At 40.6% G+C, this 27,988-nt stretch overlaps 1 protein-coding gene across 1 annotated transcript in view; it reads left to right on the top strand.

The window, feature by feature from the left end:
• The window catches only part of LOC138966039 (uncharacterized), a 37,452-nt gene extending 17,566 nt beyond the window's left edge, over positions 1-19,886 (top strand). Inside the window, exons 11-16 of the mRNA XM_070338128.1 lie at positions 5,828-6,010; positions 8,338-8,511; positions 11,012-11,102; positions 11,350-11,443; positions 16,348-16,474; positions 18,951-19,886. Coding sequence (XP_070194229.1) covers positions 5,828-6,010; positions 8,338-8,511; positions 11,012-11,102; positions 11,350-11,443; positions 16,348-16,474; positions 18,951-19,291 — 1,010 coding nt within the window. The 3' untranslated portion in view covers positions 19,292-19,886. The remainder of the gene's footprint in view (positions 1-5,827; positions 6,011-8,337; positions 8,512-11,011; positions 11,103-11,349; positions 11,444-16,347; positions 16,475-18,950) is intronic.
• Positions 19,887-27,988: the final 8,102 nt, after the last annotated feature.

Below are 27,988 nucleotides of genomic sequence, written 5' to 3'. Positions count from 1 at the left end.
ACGCAAAATCGGCAGCGTTTTGCCGAAATCGCGTGAAGGCCTCTCAAAAAACTTGCCTATTTCGCGAATTCGGCAGCCGATTATAGCCTGTAATACAAACCCTGTTACAATGACTAAAAAATCACAGAAAAATAAGATGTATACATTGGTCAGGAAATAGCCACGTTATTGTATAACATTTGTTGGTAACAAACTGAACAGCCTTTACAATGTTTCCCCAACAGGGATTGCCTTCGGTTTTGACCACTATATGTCCATTGACTGCCTCATCCAGGAATCAATCAGTCATTTTGCAAACCATGGCAATAAGTAAATAAAACAAAAAATAGACCAACTCTGCTGCATGTCCATCAGTCGTCCATTGATGCATTGAGACATGTATCTATCCGTCTTTTAGAATTTAATATGTTAACAGACTGATGACTGACGCCCAAGCCAATCCCTGTGTGACCTATTAATATACACTATTCTCGCTCAAATTGTGTGAAACAAATAATGTCATTCTCTTCAGTACCCATGAGCTTGCTTCAGTGTAGTTTGCTGGACTTAAAACAATAATGTTAAAGGCACAGTAAGCCTCCCGTAAACCATCACAGAGCTCCCCGAGCGTCTAAATACAGTACAAGCATACTTCCATTTGAACGCTCACCGAACGGGAACATCCTGGCTGCTTTCTGTCGAGCGTGAGACATTTTCAAAGAATTTATTTTCGTAGACTTGTTCCGTTAACAACAACGGCGCCTCGTTTTTGCGCTAGACCTAACTTTTAAAATCTAAATAATAAATTGACAGCTTGTTACACAAACATTCTCTAATCATAAAAGAATTCGTTTTTCATCAAGACAAGATCAGAACAATTCGAAGTTGTGAAAGTTTAAAAAAAGAAAAGCCCGGAAGCAGGGTCACGCAAGGGTCGTAGCAGACGACGGCCGGTTTATCAGTGCAAATCGCCGTTCCTCTCAACAGTCAAAAGCCATCGCTAGAGTTCTTGTGAACCACAGCCGTTGTTTCGTGCATAAAAAAAAACGTGCTATTGTAGATAAGCTCACGTCGAGTCGCATTCAAATAACCAACTATGACGACTGCATTGTGAAAAGGGAAAACTGGATCACACGGGTTCACGATGGCTCAGGGGTAAGATAAACCACGCAAAAATAAATTCTTTGAAAATTGTTCGCTCTTTACGGAGGGCACCTAGGATGTTCTCAATTGGTGAGTGTTTAAATGAAATGGTGTTTGTACTGTGTGTAAAAGCCTGACCGTATCTGTGGTGGTTTACGGGAGGCTTACTCTGCCTTTAATCTTTGTTACGGTTTAAAATATGATTTCAGTGAGAAAATATACATAGTCTCTGTATTGTATGTTCTATGAAGTCTTTTCTATTTTGACTGAAGTAGACGCTTCAAGTGCCAACGTCATCGGCAATCTACACCGATGGCAGTTGTACCTCCACATTGTAGGGTGCTGTCCATCATCAACGAACTACAGCAACTACAGCTTGACTCGGAGAAGGACCTGGCATCTGTTCATGCGCAGATGCAGGACAAGTGGATAATTCCAGATGTCAGGAAGCACCTTTCAAAAGGCTTTGATGAGAAGATTGTACTGCTTCATCTTTGCTGATAGCCTAATATAAATGTGTCAATGATAATTGATGGTGGAGTAGATTGTACTGCTACGTCATTGCTAATACATGTATACCGAGCAACAAAAGAAACAATTATAGAGTTAGAATTATTAAACCACAAAAGTCTGATGAAGGCATGGTTAACCTTGTTTTTGTGTGATTATTTTGATGCTGTGACTGTTTTAACACACGGGACAAGCAGGTTTAACGTTAAACACATAATGCGCGCTCGCAGCACGTGCAAGTACAGCAGGAGAAATGTGATGTGTGAGATGTGTTCACAAATGCATTAGCAACCAAAAGAGACCATGGCACGCTTGCTGCCAGTCTCACTTTTGAAACAGCCAGGATGGCAAGATTGACACCACCAAAACGCCAGGTCGATTTAAAGCTTGGGATGATCCAGAAGCGCTGGCATGTGCTTTAAACGTGCATATGTCAATAGTCTAACACCTTCAGCAATGTTCTGTTGACATTGGAAGCACTGCAGTTATGCAACGCGGTGGATTTTTCGCATTACCCCAAATAAGACAAGATCGCAATTTCCTGCCACAACGTCTTCGAGATCGATTCAATAAAACAACTGACACTACCAGGAACATCATTGGAAGCCACCAGTGTCCGATCAGTGGCCAGAGAGCGCGATAAAGACTGACTGAGCAAGACCTCCAAAACTTCGTTAACGTTAAACCTGCTTGTCCCGTGAGTTGAAACAGTCGCAGCATCAAAATAATCACACAACAGCTAGGTCAAACATGCCTTCGTCAAACTTTTATGGTTTGATAATTCTAACTCTATAATTGTTCGAGATTTTGTCAATCAAACACTGCAGAATGTTTTCGCGTTTCTTTTGTTGCTCGGTTGATGGGCATGTGTCAGTATTTGATTGTAAACTAAGTTGTGTTGCTTCATGTTTTCTGATGACCTGATGGAAATGTGTCATAACTCATAACTCATAACTCATAACATTTTATTGATCCAACAAAGGAAATTAAATTGGTCATCAGCACATATAGGTCATTAATTAATAATTATAAAAGAATAAGAGAAGAAAATTCATAAAACCAAATTGTTCATTCATTTTGTAACCACTGTGTGTATGCTTTTTTGTAGGGACACGTACTTTTGTTAAATTGATAAAGTTTCTACTTTGTTACAAAATAGAAACTTTCTTCGAGAAAATGAAAGGAACGTGGAGGAAAATCATGTTGCTGACCATCCTGAACTCAGGTCAAAATGAGTTCGGCTCATTCTCTCCCTGACAGGATGCCTTGCATTTCCTTGTCTGGCAAGGAAACCGATTTTTTTTTTACATATTTAGAGCTTTTTGTAATGTAGGCTATTATTGATATAAGCAGATTCGCGATCGTCGATAATGATTTTTCATGGTGTTTTGTAATTTTTAAATTACAAAGGAATTGATATGTAAGACAGTTTCAAGCGAGCTATTTTTCGCGGCTGTATTTACTGTGCAAACAACTCTAAATATGGCAAAAGTGTCACGTGATAATCAACCGTTTGGTTTCGGCGCTCACTGGAGCAGACGACTTTTTCTGTAACCAGTTGACAGTGATGAAACCATATATTACGGTCTCCGTCCGGCAGCAGTCCCAAAATTTCGACTTGTTTTGACCTTAGAACGATGTCTTTATCATAACTGTGAAGAACAGAACGGAGATCACTGTCGAAGTCGGCCAATCTGCAATCATTTTCGTCTCGCGAACACTGATCTCAAATTAAGATCAGTGCTCGCGAAAACCATAATATGGGAGATAACTCTGTATTTTTGTTTTGATAGATTCGCGTGGGGTCGGCCCGCTATTGCGCGGGTCCGCTATTGCGCGAGTCTGCTATTGCGGGGATTAGGGTTTGGGATAGGGTTAGGGTTAGACCCGCGCAATAGCGGCCCCGCGCAATAGCGGCCCCGCGCAATAGCGGCCCAGCCCCGATTCGCGTAGGACTGTAGCGTCCGGTCAGGGAGAGAATGAGCCGAACTCATTTTGACCTGAGTTCAAGATGGTCAGCAACATGATTTTCCTCCACGCTCCTTTCATTTTCTCGTACGCGAGGTTCGAACATATATGGTACATACAGGGTTTAGCCTGGAAGAAAAAGACAATGGGACATTTGTCCCCCTCAACAAATTTGTGATGGGACATCACATAGTCCAAGGCAAAACCCACAAAGCAGGCAAGGCGGTTCAAAAATGCTTTTGTCAAAAGATGCAAAATAGTGCTATTCAATGCCATATGATGATATGAGAATTTGCCAGTGTATCAGGTTAATAGTGTGTGTTTGTGTGTGTGTGTGTGTGTGGGGGGGGTGTGTTTCGATCGATATCGCTTCTGTTGACAGTTTCCACAGAGGTAAACGCGCAAGTGCAGATAGTTTGCAGGATTGCTTGAATACTAATGAATTACATTTTAAAAGCCAATCACAGCGCATTTCACAAACTTGCAAGTTGCTCGCCTTGCCGCGCGTTTTAGCTTAGATCATTCTGAACACTGTACTTCCGTCAAAAGTGTGCTGTGGTCGGCGCAGTGGTACGTAATCTCAGTGCGCCCTTTGACGCACTGAAGGAAATTCCAATGGGACATTATTAGATGCCATGCGCCAATGGTGCAAAGCGCACTAGTAAATGAAACCCTGTACATATACGCGATTGTGGTTCAACACGCACCACGGCTGTCGGCCATTATGCTCTGCTCCCAGTGCTACCAAAGGTGCTACGCCACAGGCGCCTGGAAGACGCTTCGGGAGTTCTCGGGTTTTCTCGGCAAAGTCCGGATCAGCAAATTTAGCACGCATGCCAGTTGGCGAACGGCTGAGCGGTTAGCGGTTAGAGTGCAGAAAAATGTCATAACTGGAACCCCGCTACACACACTCAAAACTGTATTTGGAGGGTTTAGACTCTTTAAGAGGCGAAATATTTAGCTTGTATGACATGAAGCATTCTCTCTTTACTTTCCACTAGGCTACTGCGCCCAGTTCAAAAACCAATGCAAAACTTTCTTTTGAAAGAATATTTTTGCACTATTACTAATTTTGGAGGCAACATTGCAAGAGCAACAAGTCGCGTAAGGCGAAAATACAACATTTAATCAAGTAGCTGTCGAACTCACAGAATGAAACGGAACGCAATGCCATTTTTCAGCAAGACCGTATACTCGTAGCATCGTCCACAGTCCACCGCTCATGGCAAAGGCAGTGAAATTGACAAGAAGAGCGGTTTAGTAGTTGCGCTGAGAAGGATAGCACGCTTTTCTGTACCTCTCTTCGTTTTAACTTCCTGAGCGTGTTTTTAATCCAAACATATCATATCTATATGTTTTTGGAATCAGGAACCGACAAGGAATAAGATGAAAGTGTTTTTAAATTGATTTCGACAATTTAATTTTGATAATAATTTTTATATTTTTAATTTTCAGAGCTTGTTTTTAATCTAAATATTACATATTTATATGTTTTTGGAATCAGAAAATGATGGAGAATAAGATGATCGTAAATTTGAATCGTTTTATAAAAAACTTTTTTTTTTTTTACAATTTTCCGATTTTTAATGAGCAAAGTCATTAATTAATTTTTAAGCCACCAAGCTGAAATGCAATACCGAAGTCCGGGCTTTGTCGAAGACTACTTGACGAAAATTTCAACCAATTTGGTTGAAAAATGAGAGCGTGACAGTGCCGCCTCAACTTTCACGAAAAGCCGGATATGACGTCATCAAAGACATTTATCAAAAAAAAGAAAAAAACTTTCGGGGATATCAATCCCAGGAACTCTCATGGAAAATTTCATAAAGATCGGTCCAGTAGTTTGGTCTGAATCGCTCTACACACACGCACGCACGCACGCACACACACACATACACCACGACCCTCGTTTCGATTCCCCCTCTATGTTAAAACATTTAGTCAAAACTTGACTAAATGTAAAAAGCCAGTGTGTGCGTACTGTCATTCAATGAATTTGACGAAATAGATGTGTTTTCTTTCGCTGTGGCCGAGCTCTTTCAGTCGAGATTATCATCTTGCATATTGCTGCGCTTGCTCAACTTACTCAATGCATTTACGTATGGGCCCAGTGTCTGTGTCCATTACCAATTGTTGATTTGTTTACCACTACATGGGGGAATGGGGGTCTTCCTGACCCCTTTGAAGTCAGTATACTTATTTCGAACTGTATCTGCTACTATTTCAGTTCCGGCCAAAGTTAAATCACTGGATGTCCAGGCGATGGATAATGACCCCGGTGGCATAAAGGTCAAGTTCCGACTGCCCTGCGGACATCATCTAGACTACAATTATGGCCGCCCTGACAGCTACCCCATTGGAGTAGAAAAAGGCGACGGTAGTGTAAATCAGTGCAGTAAAAGGATGACAAGTATGTTAATTTCTCATGGGGGTGACAGTTGTGTGTGTGTGTGTGTGTGCTTGTGCTTGTGCATACTTATGTGGTTCTGTGTGTGTGTGTGTGTTTGTGTGTGTGTGTGTGTGTGTGTGTGTGTGTGTGTGTGTGTGTGTGTGTGTGTAACTGGCAACACGCTGCCAATTTCGTGAATTAGCTGCGTTTTGCCGAAAATGCGTAAAGGTAAAGGTGCAATCTCTGTGTCCACTTGTACATAGTATTCACAAGAGACGAGGTGAGTTTGGGAACATATTGATGCAAAGAGGTCAGAATTCTTTCTGGAGAGATGTTTTTAAACACGACAGTCGGTCCCTTGATGGAAGCCGATGGCTTTTTGTCATATAATGATTTTAAATTAAAATATCCAACTTTACATGTGAATTTTGTGTTTTTTCAGGGCGTTATACGCTCAGTGAAGAATTAACAGAAAAGACTAAAGTTGGATGCATATTCAAACAAGGTTTTTCATATTGGTGAAGATGTTGTATGTAAACAAATGTGTAACGGTGGAGTAAAACATGTGAAAAATGATGTCAATTTACAGTGCATGGAAAAATAGTCTAACTTACTGAATGTTAAGGTAAATGCTAGAAAAGTGTTTTTGACAATAATAGGAACTACACAGAACACGTACATACGTGAGATGGTTCCAATACAGATTATTACATCGAATTGTGCCCACTCAACGCCTGTTATTTTTAATGAAAATGTCTGATACACCCCTATGTTGTTTTTGTACACAGGAAGAGGAAATCTTAGAACATTTGTTTTGGGAGTGCACGAAAGTTCAGCTTTTTTGGTCTGACTTCACAGAATGGTTATGCCTACATTTCAAAATTGCAGTAATTTGAATTTGTCAAGAAACTTGTGATAATAGGATATTTAGACAATGTTTATACTGATGTTGATCTTGCCAAACAAAGTTTATTTAGAGCCATATTTAAAAAAAAAAGTTTTAACAATTTTATTCAAATAAATAACAACAATTAACAATATCTCATACAATGAATTAAATACAACTTATCGAGTACAACAAGCTAACTTTTTTAACGTTTTGTTCTTCGAACACTCACACAAAAATGCTTCTTATCTGTAACTGCCTATTAAAAATACTTTCCAACTGTAAAAACGAATTTGTTTTATATATATACTAACGCCCATCTTTCCGATTAAGATAATTTGGTTCAATTTATACATAGTTGCCTTTTTCACCATTACAAAATGCATACCAAATAAAACATCACTAACTGTCAAAACAATCTTAATTTCTAAAGTACGAAAAATAAATTCTTCAATAAACTTCCAGAATTTGTATACAACCGGGCATCAAAAAAGAAATGTTCAATGAAATCAGTTACATCACATCAGTAATTACATTTATGAGTTTCCGTTACTTTCATTTAGAGCCATATTGAATGTCCCAACACTTGATGTATTTGTGAAAATTGTTACACACAGATTTTTGATTGAACAGTATAATGCTAGTTAAATAATAATTATGGAAAATGTTCAAGAGATTGGTTTTTATATAAACACTTCTTTTATTGATGCGTAGGAAGATTTTATTGACACCTAATGAAGATTGTGTAAGCGACTTTCCTTATTCCATTTACTTAACACAGATTATCTATATATATATACGACTTGTGTCTGTCTGTCTGTCTGTGTGTGTGTGTGTGTGTGTGTGTGTCCGCGATGCACGGCCAAAGTTCTCGGTGGATCTTTTTCAAATTTGGAGACCGTATTCAGCTACACCCCGGACACAACCTCATCGATGAGATATTTCAACACGTGCTCTCAGCGCGCAGCGCTGAACCGATTTTGGTTTTTCTCTGGATCCATTCCCAGTAACTCTTCCTTATCTTCTCCAGTGTTTTCAGCCGCGTTTATCTCCCTTCCTCCATGCGGTGCGCCGGGTCCCCGGCGCAGCCGGGTATTCGGCTCGACTTCTTCCCGGCGCAGCCGTACCCGGCGAAGCGGGTATTCATCTAGTATAGTATGTGTACGCCTATAATTGTACCCTATAAATATATTGAAGCTATATGCTGCCAGTATATTCCAAAGTGTGACCACCGTCCCCAACCACCCACCTACCACCCCCCCCCCCCCTCTCTTAACCCCACCCACCATATTGACCATGTATGTAAAGTCAATAGTTAGGCATGCAGTCTTCCTTTCTGTTGATAAACCATGTGAATACTGTATGTTATGTTCATATGTATATAAAAAAAACTTGCCCTGTGAAAACATGCCTATTTCCCGTAAACTGCAGCCAGTCTATATAATTATCTGTGTGTCTCTAGCTCCTGTAGGTCATTGCAAAGATCAAATCAAAGGCAACATCAAGGAAACAGTTACATATGACAGGAGGGGGCTGAAGCACGGCAGTAACTACTGTGTGTGTATCTACATGTTCGCCCGCAATGACGTCTTTCGACGAGGCATGGGCTTCTGCAAAACTTTTAAAACAGGAACTGGTGAGTGAACATTTGGTGTGCAGAATTGAGAGATATGCTTCACAATCTTCTACTATCTATCTACTATATCTATACATATAAATAAAAGAGAGTGTCTGTCTGTCTGTGTGTGTGTGTGTGTGTCTGTCTGTCTGTGGTCGCCATACCTCTGAGATGGTAAGAGGCAGGAACAAGATAGTGTGCACGTACACTCCCTAGGTGCCGCAGATGTGCACCTGGGTTTTAGTTTCTTGATTCATTGTTTCCTTTCTCAGATTATGGACCTCCCATTTATTGAATACAGCCTATATGGTGCAAGACCAGTTCAGTGCCTACTGTTCACCTGTAGCAAGCACATCATGCCAGTGATATTAGAGACTCGCTATTGCTCCTATGAGGGGAAGAAATGAAGAAAGAAAAATTAACTGGACAGTTCCGGAAATTTCTAGAAGGTAAGGGAGATAACTCTTTTTTTGTTTCCAAACAAAGGAGGTCAAGCTAATGATAATGGGATAGTGAGCGTCTTAAATTGCTACAGGGCTCCGCTTACTCCCGGGCGAAGCCGGGCTTAAATGCTAGTATATATATAAAACTGGATGTAAGTGTGTGTGTGTGTCTGTCTGTGGTCGCCATACCTCAGAGATGGCAACAGGTAAGGACAAGATATTGTGCATGCATACTGCTCAGGAGCCACAGATGTGCACCTGGGTTTTAGTTTTTTGATTCATTGTTTCCTTTCTCAGATTATGGACCTCCCCTTTATTGAATACAGTCTATATAGTGCAAGGCCAGTGCAATGCCTACCGTTCACCTGTAGCAAGCACATGATGCCAGCCATATCAGAGACTCTGTATGGCTCATATGAGGGGAAGAAATGAAGAAAGAAAAAAATAACTGGACAGTTCCGGAAATGTCTAGAAGCTAAGGGAGGTAACTCTTACGGTTTTGTATGCATTGAAAGGAGATAACTCTTATCATGCAGGCATGCCTGATCATTAGAGTCGAAGTGAGAAACACCCGGGCGAAGCCGGGCCCTAAATGCTAGTGTTATACTAATTAAGAAGCATGTCAGAATTTAAGAGGAGTAGTTGAACAAAAAGGCAGTTTTGCTGTTTTCAAAAACAAGGATGAAGATAGAAGAGTGGATCTCACGGCATGCAGGACAAAAAAAACCAAGTCGCGTGAAGCGATGCATAAAAACATTTAGTCAAGCTGTCGGCATGAAAGTAACAGATTAACACACAGTCATCGCTGAGACTATATTAAGATAGTCTCGACTAACCACACCAAAAAAACGACACTGGTCACGTTTGTCTCCGCGTAGCGCGCCAACGCAGTACTTATTTTCGTATTTCTTATTTTCTTTAACTCTGAGCATTATTTTATGGTAAACATGATATATATATGTATATGTTTTTGAAATCAGGAAAAATTGAGAAATACGATGCAATCATTTGTAAATCTGCTAGGGAAAATTCGATTTTAATGACAAATTTAAAGAGCAAACTAATTAACACATTTTTACGCTGCCGAGCTGAAATTCAATTCCTTAGTCCGGACCCTTAAATTTCAATTAATTTGATTGAAAAATTAGAGCGTGACAGTACGGTCTCAACTTTCACAAAAAGCCGGACATGACGTCATCAAAGATATTTATCCAAAAAATGAATAAAGTGTCTGGGAATATATTACCCGGGAACTCTCATGTGAAATTTCATGAAGATCGGTCCAGTAGTTTTCTCTGAATCGACGTATACACATTCACACATACATACACACACACACACACACACACACATACACCACGACCCTCGTCTCGATTCCCCGTCTATGTTAAAAAATTTAGTCAAAACTTGACTAAATTTAAAAAGTTAATAATGCAGCTGGATCCCTTTCCCTGCAGGTAGAAAACAGCTGAGATTGTTGTAATGGACACCAGCTCACAGGACTGTAATTGTATTGAACTTTTCCTACGTTACCTTTGCACTAAAACTAAAAGAGGGCCAGTTTCTGTCATCCTTATTTATCCCTTAAGTTTTGTACTGTTGTGATGGAACCTATTTCTACTGTTGTGACACTGATTCCACAGTAAATATCCATTGTTATGATGCTGTATCCACTGTTGTGACAGTGCTGTATCCACTGTTGTGATGCTGTATCCACTGTTGTGACACTGATTCCACAGTTAATAGGCCTATCCACTGTTGTGACACTGATTCCACAGTTAATAGGCCTATCCACTGTTAATTTCATTTACTTTATTATCCCATTGCTGGGAAATTCAAGTCGCCTCCTCCGAGTGGAAAGCTGGCAGTAACAAGTTAATGGACTGCACTTATGGCTGAAAGAACAAGATCTTTTATGTGCCACTGTGGTGACACGGGGATGGAACATGGATACCTTCTCTGAGTCTCCGTCCCAGTACCCTACCTACTGAGCTATCCGGCCCCCATGTTGCAATGTATTACTGATCCACTGTTGTGACGTTTTATCCATTGTTGTGACGTGTCCATGTCCATAGAGCCAGAGTCGTCGACGCCGTTTCCTGTCTTGCTGGTGAGTGTGGCTGTGGCGGCGATCGTTGGGCTTGTCATCATAATTTGTGGGACCAGGTAAGTCGGGTTTCAATAGTCTTTTTTGTGTTCTGGATGTGTGTGTGTGTGTGTGTGTGTGGGATGGGGGTGTCTTGTGTGTGTATGAGTGTGTGTGTGTGTACACCAGTTTTTTTAAAGTTTGTTGTTTACGTTATTATGTGTAATACACACCCTTAAACGCCATTTTCTTCAAAATTCAGATTAACAATGTCTTCTTAAAACTTGCAAAAAAACATCAATAACAAGGAGCTCCCATTTTTTTCAGGAAATGTACCCAGCATTATCAACAACAACAAAAAAAGTTTGAAACTCTTGATGAAAAAGCAACAATGATTCCACGACCTCCGGTGAAGAAAAAGGTATGTCAAATGCTGCTTGGAGCGTGTTTTAAGGCGGCCCTTAATTGAGCCCGAAGTCGACTTCGCCAAGACATTGCGAAGTCCTTTTTACGGAAAACTAAGTGCTAAAGCTCTGTGTAGTCGACTTCGCCAAGACATTGCTAAGTCCTTTTTACGGAAAACTAAGTGCTAAAGCTCTGTGTAGTCGACTTCGCCAAGACATTGCTAAGTCCTTTTTACGGAAAACTAAGTGCTAAAGCTCTGTGTAGTCGACTTCGCCAAGACATTGCTAAGTCCTTTTTACAGAAAACTAAGTGCTAAAGCTCTGTGTAGTCGACTTCGCCAAGACATTGCGAAGTCCTTTTTACGGAAAACTAAGTGCTAAAGCTCTGTGTAGTCGACTTCGCCAAGACATTGCTAAGTCCTTTTTACGGAAAACTAAGTGCTAAAGCTCTGTGTAGTCGACTTCGCCAAGACATTGCTAAGTCCTTTTTACGGAAAACTAAGTGCTAAAGCTCTGTGTAGTCGACTTCGCCCAATTCAGGACAGGGCGGCTTACCAGTCTGTCTTTACCAGTCAAGTAACAAGCACAGTTGTCATCATTTTCACGAGTTTTCATTCACAAGCACCTGGGAAATAAATCTCATGTTCCCCAGGCAATAAATCCCCGGTTACCATAGTTGCAGGAAGCAGGTTATACATGGATAATCAAAAGCAAACCCAATAGAAACGCTCGGGGATTCTTCGGCTCTTTTCATTGGCGTTTCCCCAGAGGCTAAATGGACGACACGACACTGCTTTGCAAAGTTCCAAAAACGAACTGGCAAACTAGCAAAAGTAAACAAAAAACAAAACTACTTCATGAAAGGTCATACATTCATCAAAAACAAATGAAACCTAGCGATATGTTTTGTCTTCTTACAGAGTCATGGAGTGCGTGTATCTGTGTTTCGACTACACAGACGTTCGGAGAAACACGAACGTCAAGTTCAAGTAAAACGACCCCTGACACACACATTTTGACCCGTGCACAAGACGTTGTATCGATAAACGAAGCACAAATAAGAAACAATAATAAAGGCAAAGAAAATAGCAACAAGATATGCAAACATCTAACAAAGCCGAGCAAGCAGAATGACAGGTCTAATGAAAAACAAAGAGGTACTGAGTCGGAAACAAGATCGCGATTCTTTCCTTCGCTGCACGACGCAAATCTTCTGTGACCTTTGACCAAACGTAGCTTCCACATTCGATCACTCAGCTTAATATTTACAACAGAAAGCCGAGGGGGTGGAATACCGAGATGAACCTACAGATGCTGACATATTCATCCCAACATTTAATGAACTCAGAAAGTTGCTTTCACACGCCAGCTTTGATTGCCAGTGGTTATCAAACCGGGACTCGTGTGGTTATCAGCACGGAACCCGTGTTTCAAAGCATGGCTCCCTGGGTTGATTGTGCACTTATTTTCTCACTACCAAAATGATGACAAAAACGATGTTTGGTGGTTTGTTGACAGACCAGCTTTTTTGTCGGTCCTCGGGGGGCATATCGACTTTTGTTTCATATTTATTGACCGCGGCCGAAGCATATCGACTTTTGTTTCATATTTATTGACCGCGGCCTTCGGCCTTGGTCAATAAATATGAAACAAAAGACGATATGCTCCCCCTCGGACCGACAAAAAAGCTGGTCTGGCAACAACCCATCAAACATCTTATATTGTTCATATCTTTATTGCATCCTGAACTCAGGTCAAAATGAGTTCGGCTCACTGATTCTCTCCCTGACAGGATGCCTTGAGTTTCCATGTCTGGCAAGGAAACGCAAGGAAACCGATTTATTTTTTTTACATATTAAGAGCTTTTTGTAATGTATTATTGATATAAGCAGATTCGCGATCGTCGATAATGATTTTTCATGGTGTTTTGTAATTTTTAAATTACAAAGGAATTGATATGTAAGACAGTTTCAAGCGAGCTATTTTTCGCGGCTGTATTTACTGTGCAAACAACTAAATATCGCAAAAGTGTCACGTGATAATCAACCGTTTGGTTTCGGCGCTCACTGGAGCAGACGATTTCTTCTGTAACCAGTTGACAGTGATGAAACCATACGGTCTCCTTCCGGAAGCAGTCCCAAAATTTCGACTTGTTTTGACCTTAGAACAATGTCTTTATCATAACTGTGAAGAACAGAACGGAGATCACTGTCGAAGTCGGCCAATCTGCAATCATTTTCGTCTCGCGAACACTGATCTCAAGTTTATATCAGTGCTCGCGAAAACCATATGGGAGATAACTCTGTATTTTTTGTGTGATAGATTCGCGTAGGACTGTAGCGTCCGGTCAGGGAGAGAATGAGCCGAACTCATTTTGACCTGAGTTCAGGATGATCTTTATTGGTGAAGTAATCTAATACAGTCTATATTTACCAGTGAAGTAATAAACATATCTGCCAGTGAAGTAACCAAAAGTCTTTATCGGTGAAGTAAAGCGCATCTTTTCTAGTAAAGTAGCAAATGTCTTTACCGGTGAAGTAACAAACATCAGTGAAGCAATGAACATGATTATTAAGGCTATCTTTACCAGAAATATGGCCTTCACAGTCAATAGCAATACCAAAGTTTACAGAGGATGAAAGTCCCTTGTTCATTTCTATGATTGTTATTCTCTCAGGTGCCAGGAGAATGGTTCCGTCAATAACTTTAAATTTAATACTTTTATTACACATGTCGTATGCATTTAGAGCGTTTACTCCCCTTTGTCTATAAGATAATAATACCAGTTTAGCACATTTTTACCAGTGAAATAACAAACATGTTAATTACAATGAAATCTGTCAGAGAAGACCTGGCCACTCATACACACACATCCGTCTCTCCCATGGTCTTTTTACTTAAGTGAGATCATGCCACTGTTTTGAATGCATCACAGAGCAAAAAGTCAGAACAATTAGAGTTTCGATTGACATACATTCCGTCACAACATGAATCTCAGAGGGTTTGTGTGTGTGTGTGTGTGTGTGTGTGTGTGTGTGTGTGTGTGTGTGTGTGTGTGAGTGTGTGTGTCTTTGTTGTTCTTTTTATTTATTTATTTATTTATATGGGAGATTTATATAGCGTTTGACGTTCTCTAAGCGCTTTACATTGTTGGCACCGTGACACCCTTAGTTTTCGATCAAATTGATTGGCATTTCGGTCAAGCATCTTTTACTCAGTCCGGACTTTTGTATTGCATTTCAGCTCGGATGCTTAAAAAAAATCAATAAGGTTGCTCATTAAAGTTGTCATTAAGAACACATTGTCACTTAAAGATTTAACAAGTCGCGTAAGGCGAAAATACAATATTTAGTCAAGTAGCTGACATTTTTCAGCAAGACCGTATACTCGTAGCATCGTCAGTCCACCGCTCATGGCAAAGGCAGTGAAATTGACAAGAAGAGCGGGGTAGTAGTTGCGCTAAGAAGGATAGCACGCTTTTCTGTACCTCTCTTTGTTTTAACTTTCTGAGCGTGTTTTTAATCCAAACATATCATATCTATATGTTTTTGGAATCAGGAACCCACAAGGAATAAGATGAAAGTGTTTTTAAATTGATTTGGACAATTTAATTTTGATAATAATTTTTATATATTTAATTTTCAGAGCTTGTTTTTAATCCGAATATAACATATTTATATGTTTTTGGAATCAGCAAATGATGGAGAATAAGATAAACGTAAATTTGGATCGTTTTATAAAAAAATTTTTTTTTTTACAATTTTCAGATTTTTAATGACCAAAGTCATTAATTAATTTTTAAGCCACCAAGCTGAAATGCAATACCGAAGTCCGGGCTTTGTCGAAGATTACTTGACCAAAATTTCAACCAATTTGGTTGAAAAATGAGGGCGTGACAGTGCCGCCTCAACTTTCACAAAAAGCCGGATATGACGTCATCAAAGACATTTATCAAAAAAATGAAAAAAACGTATGGGGATTTCATACCCAGGAACTCTCATGTCAAATTTCATAAAGATCGGTCCAGTAGTTTAGTCTGAATCGCTCTACACACACACACAGACACACACACACACGCACACACGCACACACGCACATACACCACGACCCTCGTTTCGATTCCCCCTCGATGTTAAAATATTTAGTCAAAACTTGACTAAATATAAAAATGATTGCATTGTTTTCGTCATTTTCTCCTTAATTAAAAAAATATATCGATATGTTATGTTTACTTTAAAAACGTGCTCAGAATGAAAGAAAATAGGTAAAGTATGATGTACTATGTTTGGCATGCTTTGCGGACACGAGCGTGACCCGTCTCGGTCTTCGGGTATGGTTAGCCGAGACTGAATGCATACTAAGTCTTGGCGATGACTGGTGTTTGGTGTTGATCTTGTATAGCTTGATGCCAACAGATTGACTAAATGTTTTATGTATCGTTTCAGGCGAATTGTTTTTTCATAGACTGAGCAAAAAATCAGAACGATAAGAGCTTGGTATTATGACATCACAACGGGAATATCATCAGAGTTTTCAATCAATCAATCAATCAATGACGCTTATATCGCGCATATTCCGTGGGTACAGTTCTAGGCGCTCTGCAGTGATGCCGTGTGAGATGAAATTTTATACGGCCAGTAGATTGCAGCCATTTCGGCGCATATTTACCTTTCACGGCCTATTATTCCAAGTCACACGGGTATAGGTAGACAATTATTAACTGTGCCTAAGCAATTTTGCCAGGAAAGACCCTTTTGTCAATCGTGGGATCTTTAACGTGCACACCCAATGTAGTGTACACGGGGGGAGGGTTCGGACACCGAAGAGAGTCTGCACACTGAGTGTCAAACCGTCTAAAATCACTTAGTAGAATATCACTGCACACCTTCTGTGAGTAATATTTTCTAAATCATTGTTTCAGCTGCAGAATGGAGATGTGCGTGGATTCACCAACCCCGCAATACTCAGCCAGAACAGTGGTGTTCTCTCTTTACCCGCACCTCACTGGATGATTGACTTTCTGTCAGACAACCCTCCAGCTGATGCAGGTACAGTTCAAACAGAACAACGGTGTTCCCATGACATCAGATGTTGTTTAACGTACTGACCCCTCAGGGTGAAACTGTTGGGGGCTATATAGTTCTCATTAGCCGTAACACTTTCACAATAAGGACAGTACAGTTGTACCAGTGATATGACGCCTTTCTGGTGTAATGACACCTTCCACGAATTAACGGACAGGTTCAGTTGTCCCTTTGTTTACAGTGGAAGCACCCTTATAAGACCCACCCACCCCCCCCATTTAAGGCATCCCCCCTCCCTTTTAAGACCCTGGTTTTTCAGACTTGCTGTTCATATCCTATGTAAATCCCCATTTTAAGACTCCATCCTTTAAGACCGGACGTTCTCAGATGTTTATAGGTCTTAAAAGGGTGTTGTTTCATTGCAGGTACCACTGCAATGTGACTTTTGTCTCCTTCTTTTGTTCCTCTTGGTGCTGCCTGACATGTTGCCTTTCCCATTCACATTGCCTCGAATTACTCAGAGTTAGAGTTCTAAATCTTCATGTCAGTCAACAACGCGATATCACAAATGTAGCAGAAACATTTGTGCTGCAATTGTCTTTGCCCAGAGGTATGATGTGCCAATTAGCTTAGGCTGACGAGTATACTGATAAAACTAATTAATTGACATTTATAAGAAAGAGGGGACATGAATATGTGACTTAAGCCATGTTTATTAAAGTTTTCAACAGTATTCAGATTATGTTCTCATTCTCTTTTTACATTTAGTCAAGTTTTGACTAAATGTTTTAACGTAGAGGGGGGAATCGAGACGAGGGTCGTGGTGTATGTGCGTGTGTGTGTCTGTCTGTCTGTGTGTGTGTGTAGAGCGATTCAGACTAAACTACTGGACCGATCTTTATGAAATTTGACATGAGAGTTCCTGGGTATGATATCCCCATACATTTTTTCATTTTTTTGATAAATGTCTTTGATGACGTCATATCCGGCTTTTCGTGAAAGTTGAGGCGGCACTGTCACGCCCTCATTTTTCAACCAAATTGGTTGAAATTTTTGTCAAGTAATGTTCGACGAAGCCCGGACTTCGGTATTGCATTTCAGCTTGGTGGCTTAAAAATTAGTTAATGACTTTGGTCATTAAAAATCTGAAAATTGTAAAAAAAATATTTTTTTTTTAAAAACGATCCAAATTTACATTCATCTTATTCTCCATCATTTGCTGATTCCAAAAACATATAAATATGTTATATTTGGATTAAAAACACGCTCTGAAAATTAAATATATAAAAATTAATATGAAAATTAAATTTTCGAAATCAATTTAAAAACACTTTCATCTTATTCCTTGTCGGTTCCTGATTCCAAAAACATATAGATATGATATGTTTGGATTAAAAACACGCTCAGAAAGTTAAAACAAAGAGAGGTACAGAAAAGCGTGCTATCCTTCTGAGCGCAACGAATACCCCGCTCTTCTTGTCAATTTCACTGTCTTTGCCGTGAGCGGGTGACTGACGATGCTACGAGTATGCGGTCTTGCTGCGTTGCATTGCGTTCAGTTTCATTCTGTGAGTTCGACAGCTACTTGACTAAATGTTGTATTTTCGCCTTACGCGACTTGTTTACATTTCGTCAAGTTTTGACTAAATGTTTTAACGTAGAGGGGGAATCGAGACGAGGGTCGTGGTGTCTGTGTGTGTGTCTGTGTGTGTGTGTGTAGAGCGATTCAGAGAAAACTACTGGACCGATCTTCATGAAACTTGACATGAGAAATTCTGAGTATGGTATCTCCAGACGTTTTTTTTAATTTTTTTGATAAATGTCTTTGATGACGTCATATCCGGCTTTACGTGTAAGTTGAGGCGGCACTGTCACGCTCTCATTTTTCAACCAAATTGGTTGAAATTTTGGTCAAGTAATCTTCGACAAAGCCCGGACTTTGGTATTGCATTTCAGCTTGGAGGCTTAAGAATTAATTAATGAGTTTGCTCGTTAAAGTTGTCATTAAAATCGATTTTTCGCAAACAGATTTAAAATTGATTGCATCGTATTCTTCATCACATTCTAAATCTAAAAATATATACATATGTCATGTTTACTCTAAAAATGTGATCACAATTAACGAAAATAGATTAATTAGTCTTCCAATTAAAATTTAAGAAATCGATCCAGAAATGATTTCATCTTATTCTTTATCATTTCCTGATTCCAAAAACATATAGATATAATAGGTTGTATTCAAAACAAGCTCAGAAAGTTAACAAGAATACAGAAAAGCGCGCTTTTATGCTTAGCACGATACGCTACCGCGCTAATCTGGCGTGTCAATATCACTACGTTTTGCACGTGGGAGGTGAGCGATTTCCTTCAGGCCACGCGGGGATTGACGAAGCTGTACTGTCTTGGTGAAAAAATACAGTGCGTTCAGTTTCATTCCGTGAGTTCGACAGCTTGACTAAATGTAGTAATTTCGCCTTACGCGACTTGTTTTTCTCTCCAGCCGACGGCCTCAGTGACCAAGAAGGGGCTGAGGACAGTGAGGAGGTCAGCGAAAGTGTTGAAGAAGGGGAGTACAGAGTGGACGAAGGAAGCGCCACAGACAGAACCAACTCGCGCTACCAGAGTCAGAGTTCCAACACTGAGTCTGCAGACAACAGTCAGGCTAGCCGTGGCACGGCCGGCAGACAGGCAGTGCTGAGAGCCTCCAGATATGCTGCAGCTGTGGCTGATCGCTACTCATCGCAATTTGCTGGAGAACAAGACGTGAATGTCGAAATGGAGGAAGATGAGGAAGAAGAAGATTTGGAGGAAGAAGAAGCAGAGGAAGTGTGGATATATTGATAATTAAGTCTTCAGTTAAACTACATACATTTTAGCGCAAACCCTCCTCTAAATAATGTCTTCATTGTTAACAACTAAATGTTCAATATGAACTGCTAAACTTGCATTATGAACTGCTACATTTTCATTATGAACTGCAAGCTAGACTAGTTCTAAACTCACGCAAAAGAGATCATGCCAAACCACTATACTCTGCGGGTTACCTGTTGAAACCCGCATAAGCTACAAACTTTCTACTCTCTGTCATAGCTTTTTCTGTCAAACATCTCCTGTTTATTTCTCTGATCTTCTGACTGTGTACACACACCGTCCAGACAGCTTTGCTCCTCTACTGATTCCCGACCTTTTCGCATCCCCCATGTTAGAACTAAAACTTTTGGTCACAGGTCCTTCTCCTATGCTGCCCCTAAACAATGGAACTCCCTCCCCCATAACATTCGCCACATGGACTCAACCCCCACCTTTAAAACCGCTTTAAAAACCCACCTGTTCAAACTCTATCTGTAGTAATAGACAACTCTCTACCTGTCCTGTTCAAAGAGATGGCTGTACATGATGTGTGTTGTGTCACTGTGTGTGTGTGCGTGTGTGTATGTGTGTGTGGTGTGTGGGTGGGTGTGGGTGTGTTTGTGTGTGGGTGTGTGTGTGTGAGTGTGAGTGCTTTAAGTTGAGATTTGTTAATGTTCGTTACACATGATTTATTGTGAGTTGTGCATCTATTGCATGGTATTGTCCATAAGTGTTGCTGTAAGTTTATTGTTACGTTATTTTTGTTAGAATGTATATGTATTTGATGTTTAAAAAGTATGGTTTTTATTCATAGTTAATATGTAAAGCGCGGAGAGCACAGTTTACTGTGGTTCGCACCATCTAAGCACTCATTATCAGTACACTTATTTAAGTTATTGAGACATCCCAGTGCACTGAAGGATCCTTAGTGCACTGGGATTGTTTCAATAACGATATTGTCAGTACCGCCAGAGAAAAAAAGATGATTCAAAACGCACATTTTGCTACGCGCATTTGGATAGGCATAACTGTGTGGTCAGGTCGTGTAAGATCTACTTTTGTGTGGGCTGTCTCAAGTGTGTCGTGCTTTCGTCACACGCAAACTCTTGTTTTGATTTCTGTTGGTAAATTCCAGTGTAGCGTTAAGCTAAAAAGTGATGATCTTTCATAGAGACCTTATTTGAACTTGGAGAAAGGACTGTGCTCTTAGTTATTTGCGATTCAAAACCTCCAGTCGAGCTTCGACGGATTGACTGTGCAGAGTGGTGCCCCTTGAATTGACTCCAATGACTGGTCGACGGTTAGCACATTTTCAAAATAAATGTGGTATGTTTCTCGTGTTGTATCTTCACTCATCGGGGTTAAGCTTACCTATCAGCGATTGCATTTCTCTTAGCTTTACTTTCTTCTGCTTGTCCATGAACTCACAAATGCTATCTTTTAGCTTGTTCAACTTGTCTTGAGGGATTCTTACTTCCATGTTCTGAGTGTCTACCATTAGCCCTAAATACTTGAGGCAAGTTGTTGGCCCAACCAACTTCTCAGGCGCCACCGGAACCTCTAAGTCTTCAAACGATCGCAAGACTTTTTCAAATCCCTGCTGCGCCTCTGCATATGACACCGCTCCACCACAGAAGTCATCCAAATAATAAATCAACTCTTCCGAACCTGAAACCCTATGACCAAACCACTGACTCGAGGAAGGTACTGAACTTCTCACACAACGCGCAGGAGACAAACAACTGAAGGGGAGCGCCTTCTCAATGTAAAATTGCCCATTTACTTGCTTACCCAGCCAACAGAAATCATCAGGGTGAAGCGGAAACAGATGAAATGCTGACGTGATATCAATGTTAAGCAAATGAGCCCCTGGATCGAGCCGCCTGATCATTTAATTGGGCGTTGAGTGAGGAGATAGCCATGGCCACAGACAGTAATTATACAATTTGTTAAATCATTATTTTTTTTAATTTTAATTTAAATTGCTCCCCCACCGCTTCCCTGTATCAATTAAATTGCCCTCATCTGTACCAGCAAATCAGCAGGCCCCTGGCTTTTGCAGCTCTGTTTTGCCCATTACGTACCATACTTGCAGCATGTCTGTTTAGCACGCCAACCCCTGGCTCTCACACAGTGATAAAGACTAGCAATTGATACAGGTGGGTTGATGGTACAGCCACAGGGCCCTCCTCCACTGAACCAGACCACAACAACATGGCCTTTTGTAAGGGCTCAATCCTGGGAGGGTCCTGCAGATATCCTTAAAGTGACAGAATAGTCTGTGATTCTACGCAGACTTACTTTCGCCTGTGGCCAAATCTATCTTCAGCCCCACAAGTTACCTGCTGCCCTGGGCTGCGTGACCTCGACCTCAGACTGTCTGGTCGCCTGTCTGCTTTTTCTTTCTTCTTCCCTTGCTGGAGTGGGCAGGGTACAGTTCTATATGACCAAAGCTTTAGTCCCTCCCAATTATTGAACTTTCTTGCCTAAGTCACTTTCAGTAAAATGTTATCCCACTAAAATTAACAATTTAAAATAAAATAAAAGTCCTGTTTTAATATCTGAGTTTTGTATTCTACTTCTGAAACTTAGTGTGGTTGCTACCCATTAACTATTTGTAATCTCTGTAACATTCTGTCGATGTCCTCAATATCCGAAGTTCCCATTGCAAGTTGACTAAATCAGTTCAAGTCACTTTCAGACTTCAGTGAAATTTAATCTCCCTAAAATTAACTATTAAATAAAATTTAAGTCCCGGTTTTAATGTCTGTTGAATAAATGGGAGATAACTTATGACACCTTATGATGAGTACCCTGTAATCCGGTAGTTACTTCCCTTCCCTTTGTAAGGATTGTGTTCTCCCCTATCCTTGCTATTGTGACCAGACAAACCATAACATTCCCCTGCCTCTTCCTAGCCCCAACAAATCATTTCAATGCCCTGCCTGATCCGTATGCTTACCCTATGTCTTCACACCCTTTCTTGCTACTCTTGTGTGCGGCTGCTGACGCCATCAGTGACTTCTACCAAAGATCTTGTAGCCAGTTGTACTGGCCGTGTGTTCAAGATGCCTGAATCACTTACTACACCCAAGAAAGAAAGTGGGTCACGAAGGCGTGGCCGCTGGTTCCGTCTTCCTTTGTCCTTCGCTCGACTTGTCAGACACCACAGAAAAATGCAATCCCCTCGCCGTATCGATGTAAGCAGTCAAATGCACTTACAGCTCTTTGAAATTGAAACTGCTAGGACTACTGTTGTAGATCGAGCAAAAACAAAGCGACTGGTATAGCTAGCAAATTAGAAGAAACTAGAGCTGGGAAATTGTGCCAACAAGTTCTGTGCTGGTGTAAGCATCCGGGATGTTTGCTCCCAGACTAATAAGCTGTATGATGAGAATAACCCAAATAGGTCACACCAATTCCAGACAAAATGCTGGCACAGAAACACGCTGAATAGGAATAAACCAATTCAGAATACAGGAGTGCATCGTTCGCCCGACATAACAACATTTCAAATTGAGGCTTAAATGTCTTTATTGCGAACACTGGTATAACGTCTGTTTTCCCGGCTCTGCATGCCCAGCAATCGGCCGCCGGTAAGACTATTACATTGAGTGCACTACCTTGTTTTACCGATGTGTTCAAACTGTATATTCATTACTTGCTTGATGCTTAAGATGTTTTCATGTATTTATTTATTTTATTTTATTTTATTTATTTGTCTCTGTTGGATTACGAGAAGGGAAACTACCCAGCAGACAACAGGGAGTACGTCGCAGGACAAGTGACGTCCCCTGTTTATATGCACGCTCAGTGGGAAGAATACAGGCTCGCTGACAGAGAACGGAGAGATTAACCAGGTTATAATGAAGTAAACCCCGGTGTGCTTTTTTTTATTTGATAGAAACAATGCAGAAAGTTATTAACAGGAAATGCCAAGAAAAAGAAAACAAACTCAATAAAATAAAATAAAAATCACAAACACAACATTTGAAACAAGAAGCAAGAAACGGAAGCAAGTCCCTCAGTATTACCAGAGGCATACACTACAGCTAATTCATTGTATTTCTCTGGTATTACTGTCAAACAGATAATACATTTAAATGATTAAGACAAGGACGTAGTAATATTTTGCACAGAAACAACAGTTCAGTGATGTTAGCCGTTTCCCGTTATCACTGAGTTGAAATACTCAAGTTAATTGTTCCGTTTTGTTCTGCTTTCAAGTTAACCTGAACTCGAGTATGAAAGTATGAGCAGAGGGAAACAAAAGTCGCTGTGCTGCCAACCCCGCTTGTCTTTCATGGAAGCTTTTAGTTGTGTGGGTTTCCCTCTTGCCTAACAAAGAACCTCCCTTTGTGTCCTCGGCTTGCAATAAAAAATAAGATCATTTTGTCTGGAGTTTGTTTGTTTGTGTTTGTGATAATTGTTGCCCCAGCGTTTTGTTTTGATTCTGTACTTGAGTGTGTGTTTGTGTGTGTGTGTGTGTGCGTGCTTAAAAACGAGAGAAAAACCATCACCACCACCAAGAACAACACAAATATCAAACAACAACAACAGCAACGTTATTGTTATTTGGTTGTTTTGCTTTTGTTTTGTTTTGTTTGTTTTCTAATTTTCTAAATTGACGAGAGAGAGAAAATAAATGAAAAAGAGGTTTGATCATCTTGCCAACGCTTTTTAAAAAAAATTCACTTCATTTATTTGTCTGTCTGTACACTATAAAAGACAATTGAGTCGATCTTCTCGTGAATGTTTTCTTTTGTTACCATTACCATTACCATGTTGTTACCTTACCATGTTGTTACCTTACCATGTTGTTACCTTACCATGTTGTTACCTTACCATGTTGTTACCTTACCATGTTGTTACCTTACCATTTTGTTACCTTACCATGTTGTTACCTTACCATGTTGTTACCTTACCATGTTGTTACCTTACCATGCTGTTACCTTACCATGTTGTTACCTTACCATTCTTGTTTTTATATTTAGTCAAGTTTTGATTTATCCTTGATTGTGGAACGTTAGCAGTCTAACGGCTGGTTTGAATTCATTTTTGTATTTAGTCAAGTTTTGACTAAATATTTTAACGTAGAGGGGGGAATCGAGACGAGGGTCGTGGTGTATGTGTGTGTGTGTGTGTCTGTGTGTGTGTGTAGAGCGATTCATACTAAACTACTGGACCGATCTTTATGAAATTTGACATGAGAGTTCCTGGGTATAAAATCCCCGAACGTATTTTTCATTTTTTTATCTTACCCTTGAGCCATCGTCAACCCGTGTCCATAATAACGTGCTATTGCAGATAAGCTTACAGCGAGTCGCATTCAAATTACAAACTGACGACTGCATTGTGAAAAAAGGAAACTGGATCACACGGGTTCATGATGGCTCAGAGGTAAGATAAACCACGCAAAAATAAATTCTTTGAAAATTGCTCGCCGTCTTTGCGGAGGGCACCTAGGATGTTCTCAAGCGGTGAGTGCTTAAATGAAAAGGTGTTTGTACTGTGTGTAAAAGCCTGACAGTATCTGTGATGGTTTACGGGAGGCGTACTGTGTGTAAAAGCCTGACAGTATCTGTGATGGTTTACGGGAGGCGTACTGTGTGTAAAAGCCTGACAGTATCTGTGATGGTTTACGGGAGGCGTAGGCCTACTGTGTGTAAAAGCCTGACAGTACCTGTGATGGTTTACGGGAGGCTTACTGTGTGTAAACGCCTGACAGTATCTGTGATGGTTTACGGGAGGCGTACTGTGTGTGAAAGCCTGACAGTATCTGTGATGGTTAACGGGAGGCGTACTGTGCCTTTAAGGTCTGAGGAAACAGCGCGCACCCACGCACAAGGAAATTCACCAGAGAACGTTTTTTTTATTGCCCTGCGCCTCTTGAAACGTGTGAACGCAGGTGCCTGTGGTTATAACGAAGAGAGAGTATTTGTTAACATCGCCTTACACAATGGATAATGTAATGCATACTTAACACAGTGTTGTTGTTGTTTTTGTTTTTTGTTTTTTTTTAAACCGGCGAGGACCTTTTGAAGATGAGACTGTCGTTTCTACATACGTTTACAGAGCTTGAAAACAAGATGTGTGTGAGTGTGAATCACGTGCAGCTTGAAACATGTGATCTTATTTAACACCAGGTGAGAGTGCATATCAAGTCTTTTTTTTTAAACAAGTTAAGTTTTCTCTTTGCTGCTTATATTAACTGAAGTGGAGATTTTGTCAGATGAAGGAAAAAGTGTGAAATGTGAGAACGAGAAACCACTCACATTCGAGTCATAACTTGACAATTTAAGCAGCCACTTTCCTTCCTTGTCAGGCATTCGTTGAACTGAAGTATTTGTCAGCTGAGGGCAAAAATCTTCCAGAGGAGAGCGTGATATCCATGACAACCACGTTAGCCTATCTGTTTTAAAATGAATCTGACCTGGGATTAAAACTTCTGATCTTGTGCTCATTCAAATTGGTTGAGAGCGCACAATAACTCGCATTCATAACACATGAAGCATTCACTTTCATGCTTTTTTTTAACTGAATTGTTTGCCAGATGAGAGGGTGATCAAAGCTGATAGTCTTCACAATCAACAACTTTGTAAACATTTTAACACCTTCCGTGTGAACGAGAGCCGTGCACTATAGGGGAGACCGGGGCTAGTCCGCCTACTTTTATGCTTTTGGTAGCATAACTGGCGAGCTTGATGAACTAGAAGACTGATTTTTTATTTTACATCAAGACAAATGTGTAGCTGATATCAATGTGCAGACAGTTTTCATGTGCGCATGGACATTTGTTGTACATACTGCTTTAAGTAGACCTACCCTAACGTAGGCGAACTTGCCCCAAGTCGGGGTAAGTCCGCCTACAGGGTGGGGCAAGTCCGCCGCTCTCATCCCATTACCTGTACAAGACTAGTAGTGGGCAAGCTATAGTGGGAAAGCTTTTTTAATTCCCTTCAATATTTAGGTTCAAAAATGCCAATGACAAAATACGAAAGAATGTAACACAAAATTACGTTAGGGGAGACCGGGGCTAGTCCGCCTACTTTTATGCTACTTTTATGCTTTTGGTAGCATAACTGGCGAGTTTGATGAACTAGAAGACTGAATTTTTTATTTTGCATCAAGACAAATGTGTAGCTGATATCAATGTGCAGACAGTTTTTATGTGCGCATGAACATTTGTTGTACATACTGCTTACGGCGAACTTGCCCCATGACAAATAGGCGGACTTGCCCCTGCACGGGCAGGCAACTCTAGTGCCAGATAACGAGCACTAAGGAAGAAGCAAAACTTTCGTCAGAACTCGACCTTAATTAACGCACTTTCACTCGACACCAAGACTAAGTATTTGTTCTCAGAGGTAATGCATCAAAACCTAAGTCAACTCCTATGCATTCATGTTACAAAAAGGAAGAAAAACACTTTTTGTGATCTGTACTCACGATATATGGGCGCGCAACCTCTGAACTTCTGCAGGATATGGCGGGAAGAAGGGACACCACTCCCACATGGTGTGAATGACTAAAAGGTGGCAAACGTAAGAATAAACAGACAAAGACGGATGTGCCCCGGGGGCGGACTAGCCCCGGTCTCCCCTACTACAGCTCTGTCGAGTAGGCCTATTTGCTCTTTTTGAAGAGTTGAAAAATGTGGAGGAAATATTTCCTGTGACGATTCACCTTTTTTTCGGCATCGAAACCGAAACTCCGGTCTTTCCAATTGTGAAGCCGCCTCAACAACGAAATGAAATCTTGGATCTTGATTTTACTTTGTGGTCAGTTTGTTACTACTCTAAGGTGATGTTTGATACTGCTCTAAGGTAAAGGTAATCCTGTACCGACACTGATCGGAGTTAGTATACTGCTGTTTTAAAGTAAGGTAAGGTAAGGTAAGGTACGGTAAGGTAAGGTAAGGTACAGTAAGGTACGGTAAGGTAGGCAAAGGAGAGGTAAGGAAAGGTGAGAGAAAAGGTAAGGTAAGATATGGTAAGATATGTATGTTATGGCAAAGTAAGGTAAGGTTAGGCCAGGTAAGGTATGGTGAAGTATGGACGGTTAGGTCATGTCAGGTAAGGTTATCATAGGTTAGGTAAGGTATAGTAATTTAAGTATGTTATATGTGTCATAGTACGGTAAGGTATGATACGTTTTGCATGATATGCATATTATGACAAGTTAAGGTAAGGTGATGTGATGTGATGTAAGGTGAGGCGAGGTCAGTTAAGGTGAGGTGAGGGGAGGTGAGGTGAGGGGAGGTGAGGGGAGGTGAGGTGAGGTGAGGTGAGGTGAGGTTAGGGGAGGTGAGGTGAGGTGAGGTGAGGTGAGGTGAGGTGAGGTTAGGGGAGGTGAGGTGAGGTGAGGGGAGGTGAGGTGAGGGGAGGTGAGGGGAGGTGAGTACAGTCGAGGTAAGGATAGGTGAGGTAAAATGAGGTAATGTGTCGAAAGAGAAAGGAAGAGAAGATATTTTTCATAGACACACGACACAGGTGTGATGTGGGAAACTAACGGGAGTATGGTCTTCCAAACCATAGCTAAATATTGCACGTTGAGGCATTGGACACCGTGCACATACAATGTACCTTGACTAGTCAACAACCTTGCTGAATTCAACACAATTTTAAGAGGTTTAAATTTTTATTTTTTTTATTTGAGTTGAACTGGATACGTTTTGAAAGTGACACT

Source organism: Littorina saxatilis, linkage group LG5, assembly GCF_037325665.1.
Source record: "Littorina saxatilis isolate snail1 linkage group LG5, US_GU_Lsax_2.0, whole genome shotgun sequence".
NCBI lineage: Eukaryota > Metazoa > Mollusca > Gastropoda > Littorinimorpha > Littorinidae > Littorina > Littorina saxatilis.
The sequence above is the reverse complement of the archived record's forward strand: the minus strand, read 5'-3'. Positions and strand labels throughout refer to the sequence as shown.